General features: G+C 43.8%; 2 protein-coding genes across 2 annotated transcripts in view; one reads left to right on the plus strand and one right to left on the minus strand.

The window, feature by feature from the left end:
* The window catches only part of LRTM1 (leucine-rich repeats and transmembrane domains 1), a 13075-nt gene extending 11113 nt beyond the window's left edge, over positions 1–1962 (minus strand). Inside the window, exon 1 of the mRNA XM_006754679.2 lies at positions 1449–1962. Within this exon, the coding sequence (XP_006754742.2) occupies positions 1449–1548 (100 nt within the window). The 5' untranslated portion in view covers positions 1549–1962. The remainder of the gene's footprint in view (positions 1–1448) is intronic.
* Positions 1–9898, plus strand: part of CACNA2D3 (calcium voltage-gated channel auxiliary subunit alpha2delta 3) — an 817122-nt gene that overhangs the window by 672988 nt on the left and 134236 nt on the right. The gene's annotated exons all lie outside the window — the stretch shown is intronic.

The raw sequence follows: 9898 nt of genomic DNA on the forward strand, positions 1-9898 counted from the left end.
GGGCAGGTGCTCCAGTGTGTGCTGTGGGGATGCTGCCACTTCCCGTGCACATTCCAGTTCACCATCACCTCCTCCATCACACACACAGACACATGCAGATATACACACAGACACACAGACACACACACAGACACACACACACACGAACAAGCACATGCATAATACTGTTTTTATAGTGGTTTATAATAACCTACATAAATATAATCATCAGCATGTTTCATTCTGCATTTTACTCTAGTCACTCAAAACTGATCTATTCATATGGATACATAGAGTGCGAATTCATTTCTTTTAACTGCTGTACAATATTCCATGGTGGGGCCATGTCATTTATCATTTAGCTCCTCCCTTACTGATGAGCATTTGAGTTGTTGAAGTTTTCCCTCATTAGAAATGATGCTGCAAAGAGCGTTTCAGCACCGAGCCCCCTGGCTGTGAGGAGTGTGGCCATGAAGAAATGTGGGAGAGAGTCTCTGGAATCAACCGGAAGGTTCAGAGGATGGGAGTTCACTAGATACAAGATTCTTCTCCAGAGTAGCTGTGTCATCCCTTCTTTTCTCCTGAGATTTGAATTTCAAAATAGGGAAAATATCTGACAAGGACATTTTGTTCAATTGGTAGAGGAATTCACAGGGCCACACAATAATATTGAAAACTCAAAATAATTACCTATTCATAAAAAGGGATCTTGAAAGAGGTTTGTTTGTTTGTTTTTGGCCTCAACTATGGAAAATGAAGCCTGGCTGTCAAATGCGCTGGAGCCTGGCCCTTGAATTCTCTCCGGATGTGAGCAGTGCTTTGGGGCAAAGGAAAGGTGTCTGGGGAGGTTCTGCTCAGTGTAGTTGAGCTCAGAGGATGCAGGACATCACAGCCCCTTCCCTCTTCCAAAACAGAAAAGAGCAAAATCCTCATTTTCCTTTCTAAATTTTGCAAATAATCTAAATGATTCCTTTCACAGCCAAACATCTTTCCATCAGAGATTAGTCAACACTTTACACATTAGCTGTGGGTCTCAGGCATTAATTGGTTGTAGGAAACTAAATCTTCAGCAAGAGAACATGTTTTCCACAGCATCCACTAATCTATCAGCAAAAGGCTTGTCTTTCCAAGCTTGCAGCCAGTTTGTTCATTCTTTCTTTTGTCCCACTCCACCCTCCTCCAAAGGGATGATCTATGGACTCTAACTCGAATCATGGTGTTTTGTATGAAAAGGCCAATGACATGACAACTGCATGCCTGATCACGGCTGGGCACATTCGTCCCCATGCCTGCCTCTGACCCAGCGTGGCGCACATAAATTCTCCCTCAGAGACATCTGTTTGATCTGTTTGGTCTTTAGAGATGGACAACTTAAAACTAGGTTTCCCACGGACACCTTTTGCAGGGGATCCCACTCCTCCTTAAGGGACTTCTCTAAGGGGTGAGGGGAGGGACGCAGCGTGGCTCACCTTTCATGACGACAGGCATCCGTGTTGAACCCGCAGCCCTTCTATTAATTAGCAGATCAACATGCCGAGAGCATGGCCAACTCGCAGCCCAGCTTTTCATCCGCTTTTCCTGCTGCCTGCTTGTGCTTTCTTCAATGCAGAAACAGTGGTGGCTTTCAGGAGACCCTTATTCAAGCAGCCCTCTCCCTGTCTCCATCTGGCTGGGATTGTTTTCCATTACGGGGTCTTTGGACTGCGCCCCTCTTTTTTCTGCAAGTGTCGACCTCCCCAAGATCATCCCTGCCTGTCCCATTCAGATGACGAGCCACAGAGAGGACGTTTGTCAACTCGGCGAACAGCTGTAGCATTCAGACATGACCCCGGTGGCTCGGGCCTTTTGATTAGTTAATCTGCTTGAAGTCCAGGGCACCAAAATAAAACCGCCTGCTTAATCCGGTCGTGGTTTCTGAATTCTGTTGACTTAGTAACTGTGCTGTGTCAACCCTCGGCGGGTTGGGGGGACGCGCACCGTGGATCCTCGAGCTGGGGGTCTGGCAACGGAGCCAGCAGAGTGTGTAATATGAGGACAAATTGGCCTGCTGGAGGCTGACATGGTTTCCACAGCGCACTTGTTTGGTCATCGGAGGCTTATTCAGCCAACATCCGTGGGGATTAGCTGTGTTGACAGGGCCTTGATGCCCTGAAATTCATAGCCACGATTTCCTTTCGTGCACATCACGGTCTATTCTCCCTGGTGCCACAAATACTTCTCAGCTGCTTCTCTGCCTGCTCCCCACCTCCCCCTCCTACCGCTTCCACCCCCATTGGATTGACCTTTTGGTTCACGTGACTTTGGAAATACTTCTCAATCTTTCAACGTTTCCCTGATTTTTCACCTATAAAACAATAAAGCCGACCCTGTGAGCTTTTGGGGGGGGGGTCGGGGGGGAGAGGATGGAGAGGTTCAATGAACTGTGACTGTTGTCTAATGGAAGCTGTTGGGAACTTTCCCACCGGGACTGGAATGCTTCTCTGAATGTGCAAATCCCCTGACATTTGCTGGGGTGGGGATGGCCCGAGCTGCCCTTCAACACGCTGACATGCTCTGGGAGCACGGCGACGACTTGGAATGGTGAGAACGTGCTTTTCCTGAGGCGGCCTGGACTCCCTGGCCTCGGCCAGTGTCATGGGGCTGCGGAGTGTGGGATTTGGAGTCAGATGAGTCTGGATTTGAGTTTGGTTTCATCCTTCACCAGCTCTATGTCTCTGGGCAAGTGACCTGTGCACCAGAAGCCCCGTAGCCTCATCTGTGACATGGGGAGAGCAGTGGTCCTCGTGTCATGGCCCAGAGTGCCTTCATACACGTTCACAATTACCCAAGAGGATGTGTGCCAGGACCGTCATGCTGCTGCCTTTCAAAGGCCAAACTTGACTTGACAGGTAGAGGGAGGTCCTGACAACAGACCTGGAGCCCTGCCCCCTCCGGCCACTCCTGTGGTACCCAGGGAAGAGGCCCCTTGTGAATGAAGTGGAAAAACTGGATTGTGACTGTCCTTAATAGCCTCGTCTTCAGCCAATCCCCCTCCTGCCTCAGAGAACCCAACGTGCTCACCGTGACCCTCCCTGAAAAACGCGCTTTACTGGGCCGCCACCTTTTGTCCTCATACACCTTGGAGCATGGGAGATACAATGGGGGAAAGTCAGGCACAGTTAACAGAGCCATTAAAATCTTAATACGGGTTAAATGGCCCCATCCTTTCTCTCTTCCTTCCCCCCATCTGGTCTATTTTCGGGGGCAGAGAATTTGATAATCATCATTCCTTGGTGATACATGACTATCGATGGCCCATATGTAGCCTTTAGTCATTAATTCATCACAACATAACAAACACCTGTGAACATAACACTCACTCTAAGAACTAGAAAGTTACCAATAACTCAGATCAACCTGTGTGTTGCTGTCTTTTCCAGGGGTTAGCAAACATATTTTGAAAAGGCCAAATAGTAAATATTTAGATGTTGAGTACATTACAGTCTTTGTGGCAATTACTCCACTCTGATGGAGGGAGAAGCCAGCGATAGACAATGCATGTCTGTGTTCCTATAAAACCATATTTACCAAGTCAGGGGGAGGGCTTGGTCACCCTACAGGCCCTGATTTGTGAACCCTGCTCTAGTCCTTTATGTAGCCCCTGCTGTCACTGCTCTACCACCATCACCTGTCACCCACCCCAACTTCCACCACCAGCTGGATGTGTCTCCCTGTCTCCTCATCTATAGAATGAGGGTCTGAGTGGGATGATCTTTAGGACTCTGTTATGTGTGAAAGCTTTTCATTATGGTCAGAATGCCTGAGTGGACTTGAAAGGCCCTGTATTTTACAGACTTGAGGGAGTTTGAAAGAAGACTTTGAGTGTCTCTTTGGGTTATAGCAGAGCTATTTAGCTGTGTTCTGCAGGGCCCAACTAGGGTCCACATCTTGAAAGATGAATAAGTGGACAGCACAGCTGGTGCAGGAGGCCAGGGCACCTGCAGGGTCACTTCAGATATCTGGGAACATCTGCAGTTAATGCCAGGCTAGTGGCTAAATGAGGAAGCACACTTCCATGCTGCTTATACCCTAAAACTGTGTGGTCTTAGACAAACCACAGAATCTCTCTGAGCCTTGGCTTCCTCATCTGTAGCATGCAGATAATACCTACCTCAAAGGATCCAGGAAGGCCCTAGCCAGTTTGGCTCAGTGGATAGAGCATCAGCCTGCGTACTGAAGGGTCCCAGGTTCGATTCCAGTCAAGGGCACATGCCTAGGTTGCAGGCTTGATCCCCAGTAGGGGACATGCAGGAGGCTATATATATTAAGTGCACAGTTTAGGTCTGGAAGAGACCTATGCAAGAGATGATCAAAAGTGGCAATTTCTAGTAGCAGTATGTATTCTTGAACCTCAAAGAGTTGAGACTGGCTGCTCCCACCTACAATGTGAATACCCTGAGAACACGCAGAGAACCCCCACAGCTACGGGTTCCTTGGAGCAGTGACTTACTGCTCAAAGAGGTTCTTTGGTTCTCTTTTGCTCCTGCTGACTCTAACTGTTGATTTTAAGTGGTCAGTGCACACTTGGACGGAGAAGGACTTTGCATGCAGAGGCTGAGTTGATTAATTCCATCTGACCTCACCCAGAGAATAAAAGGAGGGTGTGTGATTTGCATGTTAATGCCTGCAGCATCTTTTCCCCTCCCTCTTCTCCTTCCTTCCTTTCCCCCTCCTTCCTTCCATCAGCCAGATCCCAGAAGTATCAAGTCAACTCTGCATGCAAGAAAGTAGGAGAGATGCCAAATGTCAGGGCAGGCCAAGCTATTCCCCGGAGGGGAGGATGCCACCATGAGGGGTGAGGTGCTCCTGGTACCAAGACTTAGGCAAGAACTTGCTTCCCACACAGAAACTTGCTTCAGGCACACCCTCAGAGATTGTGGTTACCATGACACTGAGATTGCCACAAGTTCCTAGCTTCTCTATATTTCCCATATGTGTATAATAATTAGACATATATTTCCTGTACACGTTTGCCCATGTTAAGAAGGTTTCCTACTATATGTCAGTCTATTTAACATTTCACTTCCCTCCAAAAAAAATAATAATCAACAATTACTAACTCTTAAAATTGTTGATATCTTGTAATTCAGTAAATAGTTTTTTCTCCCAGGTAATGTTATTCAGTTATTTTCAAGGAATATGTTGGAGTTAAATATACTCACTTAGGAGGATATTCATAATAAATTGTTAGGTTAAATAAAGCAATTTGAATGGAAATGCATATTGTATAATCCCATTTATGTTGGGGAAAAATGTCAGAGTGGAGGGTTAACCCTAAAAAATGTGCATTGGTTTGTCTGAAGATGAAATACCCTGATTACCCAGGGGGCAGGGATAATGTAGAAGAAGAAAGGGAAAGGAAAACGTTCTCTTTCTACCTCTGCATATTCAACTTGTTACAACAAACATGTATTACATCTATAATCTTACAAACATAAAGAAGAAAAGCTGACTTTTGTTAATTAGCAAGTAAAGGTGCATTTTGTTTCCTAGGATATTTGAGATCACTTGTTTTCCAGGGACTGGCTGAGTTATATGTGTAAATAGAGCATACCCAGAGCTTGGTGATGTGTCTTTCTCTGCCCAGTGACCTTGGCCTCTGGGCAGACCATATAGTTCACATGAGCATGTCATCCAGTGCTATCATTGGCTTTGGTGAAATCATGGCAAAGTGCTTCCCTCATCCCTGTCACTGGGCCCCCATCCAAAGCAGGTGCTGTGAGGATCTGATGTGAGGGAGGTTGTCAAGCTGAGGGACAGCTGCAGCCCGGGATAGTAGGAAGGAGGCCCTGGCACCACAATCCACACAGAAATTTCATTTGGTTGTGGAGAAAATATGGCATTTGGAAATTATTTCCCTAGGAATTGTGGATGATCAAATGGCAAATTTATAAAGAACTATTTACAATGCCTCAGTATTATTTCCTTCCTTCCTCCCTCCCTCCCTCCCTCCCTCCCATTCTTCCTTCCATCCTTCCTTCTTTCCTTCCTCCTTGGTCTTATAAAAAATATAGTAAGAGAACTAAGAATTTATTTTAAAACGTAAACATAGCATTGATTTAGTGCTTGCAGTGGGTCAATATTGCTAAGGATTTGTATTAAAGTAATGTAACTGCTGTAACAAACCCCAAATGTCAGTGGCTTAACTTAACAACAGCTTATTAATTGCCCTTAACACTGTGCACTTCAGATGGACAGGGGCCAGACTCCATGCCATCATTCATGGACCCAGACTCTTCCCATCTTGTCAGGATGTCTTCCTTTTAGTTCTCAGATTTCTCTCCATCAGCTGGCTGATGGGGCCAATCCAGTAATGGTACTTATTCCTTTTGCTATATTTCATTGGCCAAAATGAAATCACGTGACCATGTCTAACAGCTAGGGACTCTGGGAAATGTAGTCTAGCTGCGTGCTTTGGAAGAAGAGGAGTCATACTTGTTGCAAAGCATTAGCAGTCTCTGCCTCCACATTTTATTAGTGTTACCTCACTTAAAGGTGACACCTCAGTAGGCTCTAAGCTTATGATGATTTCTAATATTTCTTCCCATTGTAGTAGGTTCATGAAACAAATGCTGAATGAATGAGTGATAAAACTGAGACACAGAAAATTTAAGTAACTTACCCAAAGTCTCCAGGATATTTATTACCAATACATGGATTGTGAATATCCGTGTTAGGTACTCAGGGAACTTATAGTTTAATATATTTTATGTCATGAGGTCTTCTTTTTATATACAATACATTCTTTTTGACAGTAAGATGCAGATTTAGTTATCTGGAAGCTCTAGCTAACTGAGAAGAACACTATTTCCTTTTGAGAAGTTCAGTGGAGAATCAAGTCTCTAGTGAGAAGGTAGGAAGGGTATGTGCATCTCTCTATTCTTTCTTGCCTTCTTGCTAAGGTAAAATTTCAAGTTCAAGGGCTACCTATGATCATTAAATTTCCTTTACATGACTATCTGTAGAGTTTAAACTCTCTACCTGGCCTCAAGGTGTCTAATAAAATTAGTAGAGCAGTGGATTTAAAATAAAATTAGTGGAGCAGTAGTTAAGAAATGTGTTCCTTCAACCTCCTTAAAACTAAGGAAGATAGTGGCCATAATGTATGAGACTTTTACAGTATCGACTTGTCCATGGAGCCCAGGTCTGAGCGAAGTGTCTGGGCACTAGTAAAGACATGGCATGCTGGCTCTTGGTCTTCAAAGAACTTACCAGTTTGTAGAGTGCTATTTAGCAATTCTTATTTATTGTATCCAATTCTATGATGATCATCTCATCACCTTGAACCTGTTACCCATGGAAAGACTGCATATGACTTTGTTGGACACTGACACTGTCCAACTCTCTGGAACTAAGTCTCAGAAGTCTTTTGGGTAGTAGCAGGGGCAGACTTAGAGGCAGATTTGTGGGTTTTTTTGTTTTGTTGTTGTTGTTGTTTTGGTTCAGGTTAGAGGAAGTACAGACTTCCTATTCCAAGTTCTCCCCATCCGCAGCCTTCCAGCACTTAGCTTGTGTGCATACAGGATGCATGTGAAGATAAAGATGCATTCAGATAAGTATGATTAAAGGTAATTAGTGAGCTCATGCAGCTGGTGGAATAAACATAGACAGATGCTGGTTGATATTAAGCTAATGAAAGAAACAAAAGGATCAAGAAACATGGCAGCTTAGGAAGCCTGGCCAAGGCCTCACACTGACTCGTTTTACTTAGATCTTTTGATTGACTACTTTTGTCCCTGCCCCCAAATATAAATTGGAATCAAATTCATGTTTGATTGTTTGCTCATGTTATACATAAAATGAAAGTTTTGTGTAGTTCTTCTTGGTGAATCTTTATTTGCTTTTGTACTTTTATTACAACATGATAGTTCAGTTTCTGAAATAAATGACAATGTGTTTTTCATATTTTCAAATTATAACTTAGTGGATATATATTGTGGTGCAATAATAAAGCTGGGTTTTGCCTTTTTCTTTTTAAAGTTTGCTCTGTGTTAGCTCTTTGATGTGTCTAGTTTAAAAATGTTCTGGACAACACAATTATCTCAAGCAGAACTTACGTTCTGACCCACCAAGTACCAACCCTGAACTTTCGGAATCCTTTTTGTTATTCCAGCCTTCATCTGACCCACTGTTTCATGTTAGAACAGTGTCCCTGATATGAAAGCCTGGAATACGAAGTGAAACCATCTAGGTTCAATGCTGCATCCAATTTTTACTGGCTGTGTGACCTTAAATAAGTTACTTAACCCCTCTGATCTTCAATTAATCATCTGTACAAAGGAACCCTGGCAAACTGTCAGATTTGCAGGGAGAGTTAAATAATATTTTTATGCAAGAACCTTAGCAAAAAAATTAAAAATAAAAATGCCCCTGCACATAGCAATATACATTAGCTGGTCTATTCTCTATTATATTCTCTATTATTGTGTCTGTATGACATATACCAACTAGGCACTTAGGCTGTATCTATTTGCACTGATCTGTTTGGAAGAAAAATAAGCGAGTTAAATGCAAAGGAGCGTTTTGCTTGTGTAACAGAGTTCACCCTGCTTTCGGATTATAAAACATGCATGGGGATGTGTATTTTCCTAGCATCAGCTGCCATCTAAGTGAATTTGTGCTCTACATATCTCTGCTTGTCATCAAAACAGTTCCACAAACAAAAGAACATTTGCCTTTGGTGTCATGTGACTGAACCTTCACGGGGGACTTTTGTTAGCAAAATAATAGCAAAATAAAGGCCCTGCGTTGACTTCCATGCAGCCTCCACCCCAGTTTAGAAGGGCAGCTTCCCATTTTGGTGCCATTAGGAACATTCTCATCCTTTCATTTAACCCAAGAATCCCACCGTGGGCTGCCTCCTGTGTGCTTATCCTGTTCATTTTAAAGGTTTACCTACCGATCTTTCCTTGGCAGTCCCTCCCTGGTAGGAGGCCCTTTCCCCATCCTCGCCTAATTAGAGAAAGCATGTAGTCATCTCCCCAGGGCTGTTTAGCTTTCATCATGAAGCATGACTATCAGGGTTTCGAGGTTGATAGGAGTGGAAACATTTGTGTTCAACAAGCAGGCTCCTTCATGTGTTGTCAACATTTCATTTGTGATTCTAATGAGAGCCGAGGAGAAAATAAACTCAGTGCACGGCTCTCCACGGCCACAGCTGATGTTTATAAGTTCCGATCCATGGCTCCGATGCGCTTCCCACGAAGACATTTGGGAAGGCAGCTGTGCGCTGCTGCTGTGTGATCAGGAGCCAAGATGGTTAGATCTACCGAGACATCCCTAAGAATGGGCAATGTGGGTGCTGACGTGTACTTGTTGGTGTTTTAAATGTCCCCTGAAGGTGGAAACACCCTTATAGAAAAATAGGGTATATTAGAGGGACTCCCATTCTTGACCCCTATCTCATCTGGCCTCCTCTGAAGGTCTACCAGGGATTCCACTGTGTGTTTCTTTATTAAGAAGTCACCTACTGAATGCCCCTTAACTGCTAAGCTCTGCGTTTGGGGGTATTATAGGCATGAAAATCAGACAGCAAAATAAATGGACCTATAATCCAAATGCCCCTACAATCTAGCAAGGAGACAGACATTTATGATTCAGCCACTCACAAATAAGAAAAACTCAAGCCCTAACGTGTTTGGCTCAGTGGATAGAGCAGTGATGGCGAACCCTTTGAGCTCGACGTGTCAGCATTTCGAAAAACCGTAACTTAACTCTGGTGCCGTGTCACATATAGAATTTTTTTTTTTTTATATTTGCGACCATAGTAAAACAAAGATTTATATTTTTTATATTTATTTTATATATTTAAATGCCATTTAACAAAGAAAAATCAACCAAAAACATGAGTTTGCGTGTCACCTGTGACACGGGTGTCATA

Source organism: Myotis davidii, unplaced genomic scaffold (genome assembly GCF_000327345.1).
Source record: "Myotis davidii unplaced genomic scaffold, ASM32734v1 scaffold111, whole genome shotgun sequence".
NCBI lineage: Eukaryota > Metazoa > Chordata > Mammalia > Chiroptera > Vespertilionidae > Myotis > Myotis davidii.